This window comes from Prinia subflava, chromosome 8 (assembly GCF_021018805.1).
Source record: "Prinia subflava isolate CZ2003 ecotype Zambia chromosome 8, Cam_Psub_1.2, whole genome shotgun sequence".
In the NCBI taxonomy this organism is placed as follows: Eukaryota; Metazoa; Chordata; class Aves; order Passeriformes; family Cisticolidae; genus Prinia; species Prinia subflava.
Window position 1 is genome coordinate 3,066,938 of NC_086254.1, and position 21,164 is coordinate 3,088,101.

Consider the following 21,164-nt stretch of genomic DNA (forward strand, 5'->3'; position numbering starts at 1 on the left):
TACAGTCTCTCCTGAAATGGAGATACTGGTAGCGCTTCCCACCCTCACTCAGACACCGGTTTTCTGAAAGTTAGAGGAACACAGTGTCTGCTGTCAGGTTGGCTGGTGATGGCCAAGAGGCTCCAAAGTTGTTTTGGGTATGGACAGACAGACTGTCTTTCTGTCACACACATGTGGGTGTGCATGCACACAAGGTGTAGCCTTACTTCCTGAGGAAACAAGACTGAAGAACAGGCAGTGCTGAGTTGTTGAAGGAATGCTGGAAAAGAGGTGAAGCATCTTCTGCTTACAAATCTCCACATTCTTTTTACAGTCATAAAGTGCTCTGGTGCTTAATGCTACTGCTACTCACAGTGATATCACCAAGTATGCTTCTCTTAAGATCCACCTAAATGGTGACTCTCCAGTGCCTCAGGCACGAGTTGTGTCTGCTTTGCTGTGCACTAGAAGTACGTTCCCTGCTCTGCAGTGTCATTTGTGGTGCCCACATCACCAGATCTTGCTGTTGTCCCCGTCAGGTGCGCGAGCGAGACCTGCCCTTCGTGATGCACACACTGGCTGCCGAGTTCACCATCCTCAGAGTGGTGAACGGCGAGACGGTGGCTGCCGACGACTTCGGGGTAACAAACGGATTTGTCAAACCAAAACTAGGTAAGGACCAGCACGGGCTCAGCTTGCCAGGGATTTGGTCTCCCTGACACACGGGGTGGAACTCCTGCCTCCTGGCTTCCTTGAACATTAGGGTGAATATTTATCCTGTTGTAAGATTGTAATCTTACAAGCCTATCCCAGTACAACCAAGGATTTGAGTAGGTTCTTAACTTTCTGAGCAGGGCTAATAAGGTTGGCTGAATTTTGGCCTCTTAATGCTAGTTTTTCTAGAGAAGACATGCATTTTGTAGGACAGAAGGTGAAAGTATAGTGCATTGCAGTTGCAAAAATAATGTCTCTAACCCATATTTCCATGCTTCAATGTTCCAAAGGAAAATGGCTTCTCTAAAAGCTTGTTTAAGTATTTCAGTGATGCACAGAGAAGATTGTTTTTCAACTTTCACACTTCAGTGCCAGTGAGGATCAAGGCCACAGTGAGCCCAGAGCTGTACAGAACATTAAGATGTTTGCAGACTAGAGGAACAAGTATCAAGCCAAAGGGCCCAATCAGGAAAAGGAACAACTTACATACATATGTTTACCTACAGACCTGTGTGTAATTTTTTTACCCATAACCAACAAAGAAGGGATCAGTTATTATGAAGTGCCACTCAGTTTCATCACTTAAGAGCTAACCATCACCTTGTTCAAGAGAATGAGTCTTAAAGAAAAGAAGCATCAAGAAAGGGCACAGTGATGATAATGCACTGGTATGCAGTTTGCTGTGGGGCTCTACTGGTTGCATGCATAAGTGCTGTGTTGCTCTGTTAGGCTGCATGCCTAAATGCTGGCTGCCTCTCAGCCACTGGCTGCAATCTGTTAGACAAATGCTGCGTGGCAGCTGGCTTTTAATTTTTCAAGATACTATGGCAAAATAGGTCCCCAGAAGTGAGGGAAAACAGGATGGACTGCCAACAACCACATCTGGAGAAATGCTTTCCATAGCCCTGCCCTTTAATGGTGGAATCCTGCATTTTTTTCCACTCTTCATTTTCTCTTGGCACCTCCTTTAGCTTGCCCCTCATCCCCTGTGGATGCACCCAATGGCCTGAAAGCCCCTCAGAGCAGAGAGCTGGGCAGGGTATTCCACCCTGTACCTTAGGGAGACCAGCACAGGAGCAGATTATCCACAGGTCCCTCATTCCCTGTGTGAGAGCCAGCAGGGCTTCAGCAGTGAGGCACTGCCTTACAAATGCTGTCAGCTTTCTCTGTGACTGTTGCCAGTGCATGGATAACACGGCTGATGGGACAGGAGCCTGCTGCAGATGTGGCTTCACAGTTCTGTGTGTCTCTTTCAGTTCAGAGGCCTGTCATTCATCCTCTTTCCAGTCCAAGTAATATGTTCTGCGTCACCAGCCTGGATCCAGATACCCTTCCCACTGTTGCTACACTCCTCATGGATGTCATGTTTTACTCCAATGGGTAGGTCCTGCAGGGACATGGGCTTCCAGGAGAGGTGTGCCAGTGTCTGCAGGCACAGATTCCCACTGCCCCTGTGCTCTGGGGTGCCCAGGGGTCTGCTGTGCCTTGTGCTGCTCCAGTGCGCTGCACTGAGGGAGGGAGGTGTCACAGGCTCAGGGGGGTTGTCCTGACAGGTGGAAGCCAAATTGAGGGTGCCCAAAGACATCTGCTGGCTTTGGAAAGCAGAGCATTTCCAGAGTGAAGGTCAGAGTAGCCACGTGGCCAGTGTGCTGCACATCCACACAGGGCCAGGGCTGGATTGCTGCCCCTTGGTGCCCCTGGCTCCTGGCCCACAGCCTCTTGTGAGGGACCTTGAGACAGGGATGGAGAGTTTTGTCAATCAAGGGGACTGGATAGTGTTCCACCTGCAAAATAAAAAAAAAATCAAATCAGTATAATACAACAGGACTCAGTGTCACTTCCTAAGTCAGTGTAAGAACATTTCTGGTTTCACTGGCTATATCTGCTTTAAAAGCCTTTTTTTTTTTTTTTTTTTTTTTTCTTTTTTTTTTTTTTTTTTTTTTTTTCTTTTTTTTTTTTTTTTTTTTTTTTTCTCTTCTAGCTGCAGTTAATGTTGTTCTCTTCTGTTTCTTCAGAGTAAAAGACTCGGTGGTGGGCAATGAAGACTCGGGACATATTCGCTTTTTCTCCTTTTCTCTCATTGAGGGTTACATCTCCCTGGTCATGGATGTCCAGACACAGCAGAGGTGAGCTTGGTCTTAAAGTAACCTGGACCTTAAAAAAAAGGGATATTCTCAAAGGAGCAGGAAGCAGATCAGACTCCTTTGTGTTAATTATTTGGACTGTCTTTGTATGGGTGTCATGGGTCTGTATACCCTGTCACTTGTCTGAGTAAAATGTGGCATTTTGGTTCCAGTGTCTAAATTTTGGACTGGTCTGTCCAAGCCCTCAGTGAAATCACAAATCAATGTGATGCAGGGTTACCTCACTTTCAAAAGAGGAGTACTGGAGCAAAGTGATTTGGGCATTTTTATTCTGTTGTTCTAAGAGCAAAACCCAGAAGGAAAACCTGGTGTAGGTGTTTGAAGTTTTCCTGCTAAAGGCCAGAATCAGGATGGGGATGTCAGTGATGTGCTCCTCCTGCTTTGCTTTTACACATGGATGGGCTTGGTTCAGAGGATGATAGGATGATAATGTCCTGAGTGATCACTGTGCAGCAGGAGCCCACGGATTGTTTGTGTAGCAGGGAAGGAGTCAGCTGGTGTCAGTCAGCCCCTGTGTGTGTCTGTGCTTCTGCAGCTGTGCAGCACGGGAGGCTCTGAGGTCTGGAGGCCGGAGGGATGCTCACTCAGCAGTGCTTGGATTTGCTTTTGACATACACTGCAGGTTGGGTTTGGTTCCTGGGGGCAAGTCCCCTGCTCCAGGGACTTGTTTTTCAAATTAATAAATTGTCCTCTTGAAAGTTTCGTTGACCTTACTGGAATAAACCTTTGTCTGTCTTAAGAGGAGCCAGAGGGCTGGAGCTTCAGCCCGGGGTGTGGGAAATCTCGGGGTGCAATTCTTCCATCTCACAGGCTGCCTGCTGGACCTTGGGCAGCTCTCTTAGCCCCTGGTCTCCTTTCCACTGCTAAGAAACAGAAACCTCTGCAGTGTCCCAGGGACCTCCCAGGATGGTGTGGAAAAAAGCTCTGATGGTGCTCAGACACAAACCCAGTGGTTACCATTCACATTCCTGAGAGCAGGGATGGAAATTTCCAAATGCAGCTGGAATCAAACCTTCAGAGTCTCAATATTCGTAAAGCTGGGACACAGCTTTAGCTTAGAATTTTTTCTCCATGCCTCTTTGGGTACCTGTGCCCACGCCCAGCAGCAGATGCTGATTTGCCATAGGGTACCTGGAGGGGCAGGCAGGTGCATCTGCCCCACCTTGAGTTTTCCCACTTTGCCAGAGCTATTGCCCCATTGTTGTTGGCTTCAAACATCTCAAGCATGCAGGAGGAGCAGATCCCCCACAGGCAGAATCTGACACACTGCTGTGTTTTAATTGCTGTGTTTGGTGTTCCTTTTTTTTTTCCAGATTTCCTAATAATTTGTTGTTTACAAGTGCATCTGGTGAGCTCTGGAAGATGGTGCGGATTGGTGGGCAGCCCCTTGGCTTTGGTAAGTAACATTTGGAGGGTCAGTTGGTGTGCAGGCAGTCTGTCTCACCTCAGGGCCTTCAAGGGGCATGGAAAAATCCATCTGAGCCTGATGCTTTTTAAGAGCCAGCAGCTTAACATGACTTTGTGAGCTGAGAGTTTCAAACAGAAGTCTGACTCCTATTAAGTTTGACTTCTGAATACTCCTGAAAGTGCTGCATGCTCAGCAGTTCCACCTCCATTGCAATGGTCTGCTGGATTTTGGAGGTGGCTACAGCTGGGGCTGTGGTTGAAGAGAAAAACTGGACTAAAAGGTGATGTGGAAATCCATTGTAGATTACTGAAGTTGGTGGTCAGAAAGCACTGTCATACTCCAGTGCAGTGCTTGGGTAATTTTGGGATTCTAGGAGATTTTTATAGCTGTATAAGAGTCCAAGTAGAAGTCTTGTTCACAGATGTGTTGCACATCAAGTCCTGCTTGTATTTTCTTGACTCAAAAGAATATTGGTCCTAAGTGGCACAGAGCAAATGCTTCATGTCTGCAGGAGTGTTCTTGTTATTCCTGTGTGCGCTGCAGTTTTAAGGCTCTGATCTCAATACTGCAGCAAAGGCCTGAACTCCAGGAAATGCAGTGGCTCCTTCCTGTGGCTCTGAACCAGTTACAAAGTACAAGCTTCAGGAACTTTTCTGGAAAACATTGGGCCAATTTTTGTATTTAATTCCAACTTCTACACCAGACCTCCAAAAAGTAGCAAGAAGGAAATTTTCATGTACCTTCTCTTTATGCATCTTTGAGGCAAATACATAGAAATGGCATGATATATTATTGATGGTACATCAGGACATTGACCAGGCCCCTAAATGTTTTATGTTTCAATATGTTGATTTAAAATCAAGTTCAAACTTCCTTAATTTGAAATTTCAAGAAATTTACTTAGGAGAAAACAAGACAGATGAACTATTTAAATTTCATTTAAAGCCCAGAAAGCCAAGCAAATAGCCCAGATGGCAAATTGAATCCCTGGCTGCATCCAAAGGAGCATGGCCAGCAGGTTGAAGGAGGTGATTCTGCTTTTCTACTCTGCTCTTGTGAGAGCTCAGCTGGAGTCCTGCAAACAGTTCTGGTGTCCCCAGCATAAGCAGGACATGGAACTGTTGGAGCAAGTCCAGAGGGGCCATGAGGTTGATGAGGGGACTGGAGCACCTCCCCTGTGGCCAGGCTGAGAGAGCTGGGGCAGTTCAGCCTGGAGAAGAGAAGGGTGTGTGGGGAGCTCCCAGCACCTCCCAGGGTCTGAACTGCTGCAGGGAAGGCAGAGAGGGACTTTGCATCAGGAACTGGAGGGACAGGACAAGGGGGAATGGGTACAAATGGAAAGAGAGGAAATTTAGGTCACATGTTAGGGAGAAATTCTTCCCTGTGAGGATGGTGAGACTCCGGCACAGGTTGCCCAGGGAGGCTGTGGATGTCCCAGCCCTGGCAGTGTTCAAAACCAGGCTGGATAAGGCTTTGAGCAGCCTGCTCTAGTGGGAGGTGTCCCTCCCATGGCATGGGGGGTTGGGATTAGAGGACCTTTAAGGTCCTTTCCACCCCCTTAACAGTCTAGGATGATCCCGTGGTGGAATTGGGGTGAAATCCTGTTTGAGGGGCCGTGGTGGGCTGCAGCCTAGGACCCATGTGTCTGGACTGACTGGTGGGTCAGCATCTCCTCTTCCAGAGTTGCAGGGCCAAGCATTGAATAACAGAGAAAAATGGATGTTAGGGATATATGGGGCTGGGCTTTGTGCTTTCTTCCTGAACATCAGTGCCTTTCTTTGGACCTCTAAATCGTTCCAGTTCTAATGGGTTTGTGCCTTTGGAGAATGTGCATTTCTCTGTAGCAAAAAGAAGGTAATAAAACTAAATGTGCAATGTGTTGTTGTGACCCAAAAACTTGATTCTGTGAGAAGGAATACGTTTTACTACAGAGATTCCTTCTGATTGGGGTTTGTGAAGACAAAGTTCTCCATATGTAGGCATGGAGCTGGTGAGCTCTGGGACTTTTGCAAGCCCCTCCAGACAATTTTTTTATTTTTTTATTTCCCCACAGATGAATGTGGAATTGTTGCTCAGATTTCTGAGCCTTTGGCTGCAGCTGACATCCCAGCCTACTACATCAGTACTTTTAAGTTTGATCACGCCTTGGTGAGTATGAATACAGCTTCTTTGGAGCAGGGGAGATCTTTTCATTAGGAGAAAACTCACTGTGAGAATGTCACTTCTCATTGGAGTGCCTTTGCTCCGGTGTAGCCCAGCACACTCCTGTCTCCTCCCTCCTGGCTGTCACTGCCCTGGGAGGAGGCTCCTGAACCCGGCCCTACCCAGAGCAGAGCTGGTTAGGGAGTGTTGTTCTCAAAAAAGGCTGGTCTCAGCCTTTAAAGACCTTAAAGACCTCCAGTGATGGAGACTTCACAACCTCCCTGAGCAGCTTCTTCCACTGCATCTGTGTCTTTTATTAGAAACAGCCACAAACCCTTCCATTTGCTTCCAAAAATACTTGCAGGGTCCAGACTCTCAGGGCAGTGCTGTGACAACCCACCCTCAAGGGGAAGGGGCTTCCTTAGGTGCTTTCTTCCCCTTAAGTGTGGGTCATCACAGGTGCCTTTGTCTGTTGGGAACTTTCTGGACATTCTACTAGCAGCAGACCCCTGCCTTCATCTTTTGGTGCCTGCATTGTCCTAACCTTTGCTTTCTGAGCCCCATCCATCAGCTCTGCTGTCCCTGTATCTTCCTGGTTTTTGATAAACAAGCAATAACTGCCAGCACAGCAAGAGAAGGCAGTTTTGAAGCAGATTAGGTTGGTCCATGTTTGTTCTCATGAGTGTCCATAAGCAGTTGCAGCACAGTCATCAACATGAGAGTCTTGCCATCCTTGGGCAGTTCCCTTTGGTTTTTATACTGATGGGTATTTTACTTTCTGGGCCTACCTCTGCTCTTCCTTTGTGAAGGAGACAGTCTCAAAAATGAGGAATTCCCCTAGAAAGGGAAAATGAGGAATTCCTCTAGAAAGGGAAAATGCTGTGCCTGTAGCTACAAATGGATCACATTTGTCTTGCAACCCATTTCTCTGGTGCTGAAGGAGGGAATCAGCTGCTTTATGCTATTCATTTTTTTTTCTGAAATGTGCCCTTTATTGCATTATACTTCTCTTTCCATCACTTGCAATTTCACTATCCAGGTCCTACCTCTGACCTGTAAAAGCTCTTGTGAGATCAAAGCAGGTTTGGGTTTTTTTAACTAGTTAGTTTTTCACAGTTGGTGTGAACCATTTGCAGCTGATAGGTCATGTGTGTAAAGAGTAAAAGTAAATATTATTTCAGATAGCAAAGGTCAAAGTGTTATATATGTTTGTCTTATTTTTTAATATTAACTGTGCTGATAAGATAAGCTAATAAAACACCATTTAAAAATCAATACTGTTAGCTTTGCCTCACATTTCTGCCCATTGTGTGGCCCCAGGTGTGTGCTTTTTGTGCAGAGCACAAGGTGCAGAGTGCTTCTACATGTCAGGCCATATCTGGAGAGCTCAGCCCTATCAGTTAAAACAGATATGTGGCTACAAACTTAAACCATCCAACTGCAATGGCTCTGCAGGCAGCTCCACGCTCAGAGAGTGCCTCATCCTGCTGCCTGCACAGCTCCTCCTCCGAGCAGCCGGCAGGGTGTGAGGGGGCCATGCAGGTCTGCAGCATTACAGTGTTTTTCTTTATGTATGGTTTTAAAAGCCTTTTCACCTGGACAGTGCTGTTCTAGTTGTCAAACTCTCCATCCTTTGGAAAGTGCATTTTTTTGCCTGACTTTGCTCTGGGTGTGCTGGCTGAGCTGGATGCTTGTTGGCTCCAGGGTGGTATTGTTGGCCAAGACCCTGACCTAGATTTTGTCATGTTTTCCCTAACTTTGCCACCCAGATACCTTGACTTCTAGTGGCATTTCACAAGGACTAAGTGTATCTTAAACCCTTTCTCTGAATTCTCCCTTTCTTTAATTAAGGTAGTTCAGTACCTGTTGTCAACAATTTAAATACTGCATAAAAATATCTTGTTCTCTTTGATCTGCTCTTTTTTCTCCTGTGCATCTTAAGGTGGTTTTTGTTGCTTATTTTTTATTTGACCTGGGTGTAATACTCAGGTCTCCTGCCGTGCTGTAGCTGTAGATGTTTGCCCTGGTAATCGGGACTTGTGCTTGGGATGAAATCCCTTTGGGAGACAATGTTGAGATGGGAACCTCCAGGTCTCTGGCCTGTCCCCTGGGTGCTGTAGGGTCAGGCTGGAGAGTCCTGGGTACCAGCTCCCTCTAGAGAGAGCAAGGAGGAGTTGCCTTTCCAGGTACTCTGCTCTTGCTGCCTCATGTTCACAGCTGTCTTGCTCTCTTTCTTGCTTCTGCAGAGGCTGGAGCTGTGTCTGGGATATAATTTGGAGCTTTGCTTCTTCTTTCATGGTCAGTGCTTTGTTCTGCACACGGCCTGACAAGTGAACACAGTGACAGGGACATTCCCAAGGGAGGGACAACTCCTCCACTGGTGGCAAACCAGGATGGGTCCTACAAATCAAAACTGTTTGCACACCTATCCTGGAGAAAACCCTCCAAAACATTTGTGGAGTGATTGGTACCATTTCTGTGCTGTTCAGGGGGTGAGGCATTTTGCAGGGAATGAAGGGATGTTTCATGGGTCTGTGCAGGTCAAAGGCAGCGGCCAGGGCTGGCCAGTGCTGCCTCCTCCTGCTTGTGCTCCGTGCTGGTGATACAGAGAGGAGCATCACCAGGGCTGGCTGCAGGAGTGTGGCTGAAAAATTGACTCCTATGCCTTTTCTCATTATCTTACGTAGAGGAAAAGAGTCAAACAGCTTCTTCCACTGCAGTGTTCAGTGTACTGGGAAGAAGGATGAAGGGGAGGCAGTGGAGAGTCCTTTCTCAAAAGGACTTTTCCTATGGTGGAGGTGTCCTGGGGGTTTTCCTTCTACAGAAGAGTTTGCTGTATGCTTGTTTTAAGATCATTTTCTCCCTTTCCAAAGGACTCTTGTTCACCACATCATCAGAGTTGACTGCTGGTATTCCATCTTCCTATTGGAAGAACATTTTTCTTGTTATTTCTCATGGGTTTTTTCCTCAGTTTTGTTAAAAGCCTTGCAGAAAGACACAGCCAGTTGTAGTTTCCACTGTCTGAGCTTTTGAGTGTCCAGTGAGTTCAGGCATTGTACACTTGGCCTTAAATACATACCTTGTAGAGGAAACAGTTCCTTCTTCAGTTTACTTGACATGAATTGTTTTGGCTTCTTGCAGCAACTTACAGATAATTCCTTTTTCCCTCAGTCCTCTTTCCACTTTTCAAGAGCTGCCAGTGTCTTGGGGTTTATGTAGAGGTCAGACTCATTTCTTCTGCCAGACGTAACTTTACTTTTGATGTTCTTTCCTGCCAGTGACAGTCACTCTGAGATTTTTTGTAACTACTTCTGTTACAAGAGGTTTTTCTTGCAGTAAGTGTGAAAAGGCATCCCCAAATAATACAGACTTCTGTGGTTAAGTCTCCTCACAAGACTGGAGAAGAAAGCACAGATGCACCACAAGCAGACTGGTGGCTCTCTTCCTCTTTTGGTGGACGTGTTCTCCTGTCACCCACCCTGGTCTTGCCATCCAGGGAAGGTGCCAAAATCTGTAGGGTACCCCTGGGACCTCATGGAGCCCTTGGGCAGCCACATAAACCCATCAGGACAGGCACCTTGCAGGAGTGAGCTCCTGGCATGCGTGTGCTTAGGAAAGGAAAGGAAAGGAAAGGAAGGAAAGGAAAGGAAAGGAAAGGAAAGGAAAGGAAAGGAAAGGAAAGGAAAGGAAAGGAAAGGAAAGGAAAGGAAAGGAAAGGAAAGGAAAGGAAAGGAAAGGAAAGGAAAGGAAAGGAAAGGAAAGGAAAGGAAAGGAAAGGAAAGGAAAGGAAAGGAAAGGAAAGGAAAGGAAAGGAAAGGAAAGGAAAGGAAAGGAAAGGAAAGGAAAGGAAGGAAAGGAAAGGAAGAAGGAAAGGAAAGGAAGAAGGAAAGGAAAAGGAAGAAGGAAAGGAAAGGAAGAAGGAAAAACGCCAAAATAGTTGGCTCCTTACCAGCACCCAGCATACACCAGCAAGCCATCTTCATCTCACTGCAGTGTTTGCTCTGGGGGTACCAGGGGTGAACAGGGGTGTCCTGGTACTTGGAGCCCTTTCTCAGTGAACTTCAGGTGTAAGCAACAACCAGCAGTGTCTGCCTCCTTGGGACTGCTCGGCCTTTGTCTCCTGCCTCTCTTTTCCTTGTCATCCCTTTTGCTGGAACATGACCTTTCTTTTTGTTTTCTTGCAGGTACCTGAAGAAAATATAAATGGTGTGGTCAATGCACTCCAAGTCAGTCAAGCTGAAAAGCATTAGAAATCTTCTGAGCTGGTTCCAGATGCTTTTTATTATTCGAATAATAATAATTACTATTATTATTATTATTATTCTTTTTTTCTCACAGTATTTCTTGAAAAACCTGATTACAGAGAGTGACATGAAAAGAGACTGTGGAAAGTTGAGCAGAAACAGCTCCAATAAGCCTTTGTTTTAATTATTATTATTATTGTTATTGTTATTATTATTATTATTGTTATTTTATTAAATTTATGAATGAGGGGCAGGAGGAAAGGGAGTTCCTATGGTTTCCTGATGTTGAGCTCCGAGGTGAGGTGTGCCCTGGCTGTGTTTCAGTGTGGAAGGAGCTGCCTGGGGCCCCGTTGGCAGCAGGGATGGCCGTGGGCACGCTGCCAGGGCAGGGGATGGGCAGAGCAGATGGACAGGCTGCTGGCTCAGAGAAAGCAGAAACAAAATGGAATGCAGAATTAATCACAAGAGACATCCCATAGTGCTGGCTTGTCCCCTCGCATCAGACTTCCTGAGGACTGTCCATCATGGCCTGTGTTGAGATAGGATGCAAAGGGTTCTGTTTCCCCTGCCAGAACAGTTTGGTGTTGGAAAGGGGGAAAATACCCAGTTGTTTGACATTTCCCCTTTTTCTTTCTCCCTGCAGTCAAAGCCTGGCTGCTCTGAGAGAGCCTGGGCAGGGGAGCTCAGCTCTGGCCAGCTCCTGGCAGGTGGTGTCACCCAGAATTGTGTCTGCACTGAAACTTGGCTGGGTTTGGTCAGGTTTTTTCCAGTCACTTTCTCACTGCTCCCAGTATTTTCTTGCCATATCTCCTGCTCCAGGACAGCTGTTGTCCCCTTATCCCACATCAGAGCCTTCCTCCAGCCCTTGTTCCCCAGGGCCAGCAAGAGGAGGAAGGCCTCTTTTCTCTTGTCCCCTCAGGCTTTTTCCCATCCAGTGTGCACACATGGGGAAATAAAGGATTGCCCAGAGTCCCTGGGTAGCTGCTCTTCCACATCCCAGGCCACCTTGGCCAGGAGCCACAGCAGGTTGCCCTTGCCAGGGCCAAGAGGGTGCCTGAGTCTTGTGGGGACCTTCCTGTGGTTTTTCATCAGCTCCTTCATCACACAGGTGGAAATTGCTGCTGACTGGAAAAAGTGGAATAGTGCTGAAAATGCCTAAAACCTGCTGGCATCTGGACCTGTCACAGGAAGATGGTGGGGCTTTTCCCACAGGGCAGCAGTAGTGTTTTCTTCTGGCTTGTACCACAACTGGGGCCAGCAGCAGCCAGGCACAAGGCCCACAGTGGCACCTGTGTCCAGGCTGTGCCCGTGGGCGCTGCCAGCACTGTGGAGAGCAGCAGAGACCCGTGCTGGCAGAGGAGCCTTACCCAGAATGTGGGTGCCAGCAGTCTGCCCCACGTGTGACCATGCAACAAGGGGTGCTGAAAGGAGAAGCTGTAGAGGTCTGCAGAGCACCTTGCTTTTGTGCTTACCAGCCCAGCATATCTTGCATTTCTTAACTTCTTCCACTTCAGTCTTGACATAAAGAAATTGCAGGTCTTGTGTTTTCCCGAGGGTTTTCCAGCCGTGCTTCAGAGACAGCCTCTGGCAGGGCTTTCCTGAGGCTGTGCCATACACAGCTGTGAGCCAGGGTTTGCAGTGGTTTGGAGGCAGTTAGCAAGCCTGGGACCGTGCCATGGGCATGGTTTGTACTGGTGTGTGGGACATGCAAACACACAGACACAGCTCGATTGATTGGTTCTGCATTCACAGTATGGGAGGGCTGAGCAGTGATGGTTTCTCGTGCTGCTGGATTCAAACGGAGTTTCAAGTCTGATTTCTCACCAGCAGGATGTTATGTGGCATCTGCACGAGGAGTCAGGGCATCCATGGGGAAAAGCAGGGATGACTTTCCTTGGTTGGCCCTACTGGAGCTAAAGCATCCCTGCTGAAGAGCACTGAGGCACATGTTCAGTGCTGTACCAGACAGGATGTTCTGCTGTTCCTGTTCTGGCTCTTCAGAGTTGTCCCATGGTGTGTTTATAGTCACTCCAGATTTCTGGACTAAAGGTTCATTCTAGCTGTGGCCCTGTGCATCTGTGGATGTTTGTTTGGAGAGATGCTCTGGTCTCCTGCTGCAAGGACGCAGGCACAGGGTGCACAGGGCAGCGTTGAAAGCATTCAGAGCTGTTTGCTGTGGCTGCCCAGTGCTGTGGGCACTGAGCTGGGCTGCAGTGGGCAGCAAGGCCGGTGGTGGCTGTGCAGCCCCTGTGTTGTCAGAGGGTTCCTCCTTGGGGTGGCAGAGGGGCAGCGTGGCTGGGGCAGGGGGTGTTGAGTCTCTGTGCAGCTCCTGAGTTGCCAGCCAAGGTTTCTGCTCAGCTGGGTTGAGCCCAGGTTCTCACTGTGAGTGTGGCTGGTGCCACCAGGACAGAGTCATCAGGACAGGGTCTTTTTGCTCTGGGGTTTTGCCAGCCTTTGGGAAATGCCAGTTTGGGCATCAGAGAGAACCGTGTGTTGCTGTGCATGTGCCAGTGCTGCTTCAGGACTTCAGCATAGATAGCAAGGAATTAACTTGAAACAAGCAGCAAAGTCACTGGGCCTTAAATGAAAGCAAAAAAAAATCGGTTTTAATTTTCTAACATTGCACTCAGGCTGTTTTAGAGGCTGATTTTTGTAATTTAATTTTTTCCCAAGGGAATCAGCCTTGTATTTGTGAAATCTGTAGAAAGCTGTGTGGTATTTTGAACCTTCCAAAGGAACGTTGGTGTCCCAACATGGGAAAGTTGGGCTGAAAAATTCACAGGATGTAAAATGCCATTGAGGGACTCTGACCACCATCCTTGGCTTCATCTTTTTATTTCCTTTTATTGTTTTGTCCTGACATCCAATAAGGTTGTTTCAGACAACTTCATGCTTTCCCTTTAGTATTCCCTTCGCATTTTTTCTGGTGGGAACTGAGATACTCCAAATGTGGCCAGAATTGGTGGAACCTTGAACCTGAAGTCAGGATCAATGCAAGCGTGCACAGAACTGCTGCATGTGAGACCTGCACTGCAGGAAGGGCTCTGTGGGGGCTTTGTTAAATATTTTCACAGTAATAATGATACCACCACACCACTAACACCACTGTGCTTAGTGAACCCAAAGCAGGGGGCTCTTAAAGCAGCTCCACAGCTCCCACCCAGCCTTTGGGATGGGGAAGAAGTTGAATGTTTTCCTTTTTTTGAATGCCTTGTGATAATGTGTCTGAGCATCCCTGACATTCTGCTGCTCAGTCCTGTGTGGGTGAAGGAGGAATGTGTCTCCTTGGGACAGCCTTGGGCTGGGTGCCTGGATTCAGCTCTGGGCAGCTCCACCTGGCCGTGGCTGCTGCTGATGCGGGATTGCCTCAGTGCTGCAGGCCTCTCCTCGTGCCCTCTCTTCTCCTTGCACAAAATTCACCCACAGCAAAATGTGAAAGTGTTTCCAGCCCTGCAGAAAGGCACAGACAGGGGAGGAGAGCACAGCCCTCATGCACCCTCTGTCTTCTCCAAGGCCTTTATTTTCTTAAAAGCCTCAACCTTTCTAAGTTGTGTGTTACTAAATAGGATTTGTGTTTTTCACTCAACTCAATTAGAATTTGACTACAAATTCCTTTCTATTGAGCAAGTGTGTGCATATATACACACCTTCAGTGTTTCCATAGAAATCCATAGTGTGTCTCCATTGCACACCTATAAACACCTGTGTCTGTAGGGTTGTATCCTGCACATGGTGTGGGCACTGAGGCAGTAGAGGTTCACACACAGTGTAAAAATATGTGTGTATACTCTGGGCACACGCTGCTGTGTATCTGTGTAGTGAATACTGTATACACACATTTATTCACCAGATATTTTTAATTCAAGTAATGGGCAATATGAATATTCATTCCACTCTTGCTTTTTCTCTACATATGTTTAGTGAAGAGCAGCAGTGGAGTTGACCTGAAGGAAGCCTGGGCTCCTCTGCTTGGTGAGAGCAGCATTGGATTTCCCTTCCTGCTTCTGAAAATTGTGTTCCTCTCCAGTTGGGTGCCTCAAGCACAGAGACTGTAGGAAATTCACTCCTTTTTCTTTCTGTGTTTTAGTTGCTGCCCTGAGTTGCCTCAGCCTGTAAGTAGGGCTGGTCCATTTGCACAGTGCCTGCCCAGACCCTGGCTGGGGCTTTCCCGTGGGGCTTCCAGCTCCTGCAGGCACAGGGCACGGTGCCAGCCCTGCCTGCCTTCCCCAGGCCAGGCAGGAGCTCCCCCAGGTGTCCTCAGCGGGGGCTTCAGGGCTGTGCCCGACACCAGGTTCCCTCTGAGCTGGCTCCTGGTGCCTTCCCCGGTGTCCCTGCACCAGGCTGGGGCAGGGGCCAGATTTCCTGCTGGATGTGTCTGCCCAGAGCTCAGCAGGCAGTGGCAGCCCATGGCTAGGGCAGGGCTCTGCTGTTTGCTGGGGAATTCACATTTGTTGGCCTGTGAGGAGTGGAAATCAGTGGTTTGTTTTTAAATAGATGGAAGTATTGGAGAGTCTTTCCCTGTTAAAAGCAGAGGAGGCTGCTTAAACGCAGTCACTGAAGTGTGTGTTGTTTGCATCCCAGCATTGGAGATCTCTGCTGACCAGCAGTGCTGGTAGGGTCCATGTGGGGAAACCCTGTTTTCCTATCTCAGTTACACTTCACCAAACAGGGCGTGGGGGATGGGGTGCTGCCTTCCACTGCCCTTTCAGCACTTGGAAGTTGCTGATTCTGCAGGCTGCCCCCACAAATGCACCCTTGCCCAGGTTTGTGCAGCCTTCGGTTTCTTTCCAGGCAGTGAAGTCAGTGTGGAGTTTCTGCAGTGCTGTGCTTTACATGGCAGGTATCAGCCTCTCACGTGGGGAGGCCTTAATGGAAATATTTGGTTTTGCTGTAGCAAAGTAGAGATGGTGGCACCTGCAGTGGGTGACAGAAGTACTAAGACTCATTTAATGACAATGCCATTTATAAAGCATACTCATCATACTGCTGCTTTGAGGTGTTTTAAACTCCAGGTTCTCCATTCCCAGGGCACAGAGAGCATTCCCTACTGGTCAGAGATGAATCAATCCTCCTCTCTCTCAACAAGTTTGTTGGTGTCAGGTCTTACTTTGGGGTAGCACATGGCACTGAGCAGGGATTTACTTCCTAAGATGTGCCATGCAGAGCTGGGTGTGGGGACTTTTGGGTTTTGCTGGCAGGTCCTGATGGCTCCTAGCCAATCAAAGCATCCAGCAGGAGTGTATCAGGCTGTGTTTTTCTGAAGTGTGATGTTTTGTCCTGCAGGCACTGGGAGGAAATAAGGCAGAGTGACATAAGGGAGTGTGTGGCACAGGAGGATGCTCAGGCTCCAGCTCCCTGAGCACGCAGTTGTTTCCTTGGTGCTGTTGATGCCTTCAGGAATGTGTAGAGCCCTGAGAGAGGCAAGGCAGGGAGCAGCTCTGCTCAGAGCTCTGCTGTTCCACTGCCTTTGCAGGATTTGCTGCCTTCAGGCATGAGCGCCTGACCCATTCCCCACCAGCTGCCCCACAGGTCTCACAGTGTGTCTGTGAGATGAGGGTTCGGTAGTGTGGCTGACACCCTGTGAAGGCTGGGAAGCTCTCTGGGACGTTAAAGGCTGAATTGCATGTGCTTGATCAGAGCCTGGCTCTGAGAAGCAGTTTTCCATCTTTTCTCAGCTTTGCTGTACAAAGCTTGAATTCTTTTTTCTTACAAAGGGGCCCCATCCCTGGTGTGAGCTGGTGTTGCTGTGACTGCCTGGCTGCAGCAGGGCCAGGGCTGGGGTTGGCCCAGGCTCCTCTGTTCCAGAAGGCAGCTAGGTCTGCCTTGGCATTGTCCCACACATCCAACTGCAGCAGGGCAGGGCCTGCAGGGATCCCTCCTAGTGACAGGCGTGGGAAAGGTAGGGGGAAAAGAAAAACAGGGATAAGGGGAGTGCTGAGAGATGCAGAATTCATGTGTTCATTTTGAGTTGTGCACATACGAATGTATCGAAGTTCTGCTTGTTGTTGTGAACACCAAAGCATTTTCCTCCTTTTTGACTGAAACAGATCCCCCACCCTGCCCAGCCTCCATGCTCAGCCCAGTATCCCAGAGGATTTGTCCCAGTCACACCCAGCAAGGGTGGGTGGCATGACCCTTCCAAGTACTCCAGTACTTGAAATACTTTTTGATGCTCAGCCTCTCCATTGGGGAAGGCTCCCAAGAATCCCCATGGGTTTTGATTTAATGGTAATATCAGGTACTGTGGCCAGAGGGGCCACTGCCATCCGTGTGGTTTTCCCCATCCATACACCCACACAACTGTTCAGGAGCACCAGGTCATCCAAACTCCTTAATTTAGAGGTCAGAATAGGAGGGGCTGGGTCCTGCATTGGCACAGTCAGTGTTCACTTGGTGCAGGTGTTCCTGTCAGCACTGGGTAATTGGGATTTTCTGTTAATGAAAAGGGAGAAATTCCTTGATTGACCGCAGGCTGAGCATTGCTCCTAATTCCTGAAAGAAGGTGTCCCCCAGCAACATTCAGTTACTGACAAGAAGTCATTTTCTAGCGAGGATTTCTCTCTCTGTTATTTTGAGTGTTGGAGACATCTCCAGTAAGCAGCTTAAGGCATCTCACTTACCTGTTCCAGTCCTGCCTGCAAACATTGGATTGGATTAAACTTTTATTATCTGCAGGAGAGTAAAACCCAGTAATCCTTTGCCAAATAGTATTTACACATTGTAGCATGCACTGGGGTGTGTTTACATGGGCTGAAATGTGCAAACCTGCCTCCAGATTTCCAAACCTTCTCCCCATGGGTGCATCTGTCTGTCTTGTCTGTCTGTACCTGCCGTATGTCAGGGGCCAGCAATACCTCTCAGGCACCCTGGAGCACTGAACCGCTGTGGGAGCAGTCTGCACATCCTCAGCAAGGCTGTGGGACCTTCCCAGCTTCCCTGGAAGGGAAACACTTGACTGTGAAGATAATCTTGAGTTACTCTGCTGTCCTTGTTCCCTTTATTTAATCCTTTTGAAGCACAGCTGGGCTGAACTACAGCTCCAGTTAGCAAAGGTGAAGGAGAGAAAGGGGTTCTGCAGTGTGAGACGTGCACTGGATGCTGATCAGCAAACCCTGGCTGCAGCAGTAATAGCCTCTGCAGATGCTCTGGTGAGCACAGAGCAATGCACAGCCCCTGGAGTATGAAGGGGAAATGGATGAAGTATGTGTCAAAGTACATTCTCATTTTAGGGTATGAATTTTAGGGTTCTGTACCTTTTTGAACATATATAAGCCAAGATCCTTTCTTAGTCTCTCTAGACAGCACTGGTCATTTTAGGTTCAAAGCCTGGGAATGAATGTGACCTTGTTATTGCAGATTACATGGAATAGCTTCTCCCTGCTCCACCATTCCCTTGCAGGCGTGACCTGTCCTTCTGCAGAGGGCCTGGCCACAAGGGAACACAAACCCCTGGCATCTCCTCCCAGCTGAGAGTGCCTGAGTTTTGTGGCCAAGGCGAAGGGAGTGGCAAGGGATGGCAGCCCCACCCCTCCTCCCCTGCCTGCAAGCTCCAGTACAGCCATGGCCAGCCCAGCACCGTCCCAGCTGCACAGAGCAGGAGAGCTGCAGAACAGCTCCTTAATGCCCTGGGCTCCCTGGGGGTTTCGTTTCCATCCATTTTTAGCTTTCTGAAAAAAACTGTGAATGAACTGTGGGTGGATTTTGGAGCAGACATGGACAGAGATGCCCATCGGGCAGGATTGAAATTTTGAAATATGTTTGAGAGCAGAGCAGGAGGATGTCCTTCCCCCTCTGTCCAGCTCTGTCCTGTACCTGTAATATAGGAGAGCTGAGCAGGTGCCATGTCCCTCCCTAGGCAGACCCAGTGGTTTTACTGGGGTCCTCTCAATGCTAAAAGATTATACCAAAAACAGGGCTCCTTTCATCCCTCATTTTGGGGGCTCTGATTGCTTCTTCCTTCCTTGTGTGGCTGTGGCAGAGGCAGTGTCTGTGGCACAGCACCTGTGGGAAGATGCCACAGGATGCTGCTGTTCAGAGTTCCCCTGTTCTGCCTGGCTTTCTGCTTCTATTTCAGCATCCAGAGGATTTAATCCAGCTTTCTGCCCTTACAGTAATAAGTTTGAAGATCCCTACTCACTGTTTTGTAACTTGAAAAACATTTCACACGTACCAAATTCCCTGGTCCTTGTGGGAATGCTGCTTGAAACACCCACTTGTCAGGTTTGGCTGTTGTGAGCATTACTGCTCCTTCGGGCCATAAATAGGAGTTCAGCCCCATTTAGCAGCTGGAACACTGAGGCAGCCCCAGGCTCAGGCTTGTAGGATGCTGCTCTGGGCCAGGTCACAGGGGAGAGACAGCCCTGCTAAACCGAGCTCCCTCATCCTTGTGTCCTTGCTGCCCGCACAGAGTCATTCCCATCAGCTGGAAGGGAATGCAAAGGGAATTTCCTTTCTGCTGAAGAAAAGCAACAGTCTGTTCTGTGGATTGGTAGTCAGTGGCAAAAGCAAGAGTGTTTGCCATGTGGGACACTGAAGGAAGGAGCCAGGGAGGTAGAGCAGAGGAGAAAAAAATCTGCATCCTGTTGTAGCTGTTTCTTGCAATTATTTCTAATGCCGGCCTTGGGATGGGGTTGAGTTTTTAAGATCACTGAAATTTCCTAAAGAGCTTTAGGTGGTGCCCTTAGGACTGTGGGAGCTGCAGCCCCAGCGTTGCCTCTAGGCAGGACCAACCTGCAGAGCACAGAACCCTTCCCACCACGGGCATGGGATGTTCCCCTGCAGCAGCACATACAGACAGGCTGTTGAACCAGGCCTGCTCCTGAGGAAATCCCTGAGCTTTGACGTTTCCTTCCTGGGAGCAAAGCTCTGTTTTTTCTGGCGTTGCATGTTGGTTGGTTGGTGGCGATGCTGGAGGTTCAGAGTATGAAGAAGGTGGCTCTGCAGGAGGAGGAGCACCCACTTCTCCTTCAGCCATTAGGAACTGTCTGGTCCAGCTCAATGACCTCAGCCATTTTTTAAGTTGTATCACAGAATTAAAAACTCTTCCCCAAACCCCACCTAGCAGGATCCCTGCCAGTCCCATGTGTCAGTGCTTCCTTCCTTCCTCCAGGTTTTTATTTGTTCTCCAGTTGTGAACTGCTCCAGTGGTACCACGGCAGAAAATCAGCATCTCAGGGGGGTCTTCACTGGGTGCTTCTGGTTGTGCTGGATCCAGGGCTGCCCTTGCCTCTCACCCAAAACCTCCTGCAACTGCTGCTAATAATAATCCTGCCAATCCAATGGCTTTTGGTAGCTGGAGTGTGAGAACTGCATCCAAGTGCCATTAGAGCCCAGGTGAATGCCTGGAGTTGACAGGGTGGTGACTCTACCCTGCCTCTTGCCAGCCCAGGACTCTGGTGTCACAGCCAGCAGGGCTGTGTCCCCTGTCCTTGCTGGCTGTGGCTGGGCATTCTGTTATCCCTCCCCTGTGCGTGGGCTCCAGGCTTGGCTTTGGGGCTTGTGAGATGAAGTGAGGAGCAGGGTGTTCATTTTAGCACAGTGCCAGCCAGGTTTTCTGCCAGTGCATCCTCCTCCACACTGCCTCTGCAGCAGCTGGGGGTGGCAGTGACAGAGGGGACACTTGTCCTGCTGACCCAGGCACTAGGGCAACTGTGGCTCTTGGCCCAGGCAGAAGAGGAGGCTGCCAGACAGTAACTCCTAGCAGGATGCAGCTTCAGGAGCTTTGTTTCAGCCTTTGGAAGAGCCTGTCTCATTCCCTTACTGTTAATTCCTTACATAACCCGTTCTCCCCTTGTTTTCACTAGAATTAGAGGGCGGGTGATCACCTCCATTTCCTTGACATGTTCACCTGCTCCCAGCTCTGAGCCGTGCCAGCAGGTCCTGCTGCTGCTGGGGTTTGGGTCTTGGTGCCACAGTGCCCAGGAACACCTGCAGCCCCACCTTGCAGTGAGCGTGGCTGTGGCTGTTGTCTCCTGTTTGGGCACCGTGGGGCAGCCAGATGGGTTAGCTCAGAGCGAGCACTGCACAGAGGGAGGAGCAGCCTCACTCTCCTCCTCAGTGCTTAGAGCACATTTTTAGTTTGGTTCCTCTGGGCCAAGCTTCAGTGAGCCATCACCCTGCAGGGTCACAGTGGAGGGTTACAGCCCATTGCACCAGGCAGGTTCAGGGCTGGTTCCAGTACTACACAACTTCATCAGTGCCTGAAGGGGCTTGAACAAGTCTGAGCATTTCTCTCCTCTTCCCCTCTGTATGCTCCAAAGGAGTGCAGATTCCCACCAGACACCTACACAGCACTAACCTGAATTTCTAGAACTGCCCAGAGAGCAGAGATGCTCCTGGTGCAGAAACTGCCCAGCTTGGACCAGGGTCTGTCTCTCTTCCTGGCCACTTAGAACAGCTGTGCTGGGCAGCCTGCAGAGGAAACACAAATCTTTAGGACTTTTTATTTAATAAGTTATTTATGTATCATTTGCTCTGTAAGTGAAATACCACTTTTGGCCTCAGTCACACACCAAACAGGCTGAAGTGGGGCTG

The 21,164-nt window shown here is 48.8% G+C and overlaps 1 protein-coding gene across 1 annotated transcript in view; it reads left to right on the top strand.

The window, feature by feature from the left end:
• CASTOR2 (cytosolic arginine sensor for mTORC1 subunit 2) overlaps positions 1-10,821 on the top strand; it is a 119,255-nt gene extending 108,434 nt beyond the window's left edge. Inside the window, exons 4-9 of the mRNA XM_063402382.1 lie at positions 519-651; positions 1,950-2,073; positions 2,709-2,819; positions 4,151-4,233; positions 6,299-6,393; positions 10,572-10,821. Coding sequence (XP_063258452.1) covers positions 519-651; positions 1,950-2,073; positions 2,709-2,819; positions 4,151-4,233; positions 6,299-6,393; positions 10,572-10,637 — 612 coding nt within the window. The 3' untranslated portion in view covers positions 10,638-10,821. The remainder of the gene's footprint in view (positions 1-518; positions 652-1,949; positions 2,074-2,708; positions 2,820-4,150; positions 4,234-6,298; positions 6,394-10,571) is intronic.
• The last annotated feature ends 10,343 nt before the right edge of the window (positions 10,822-21,164 follow it).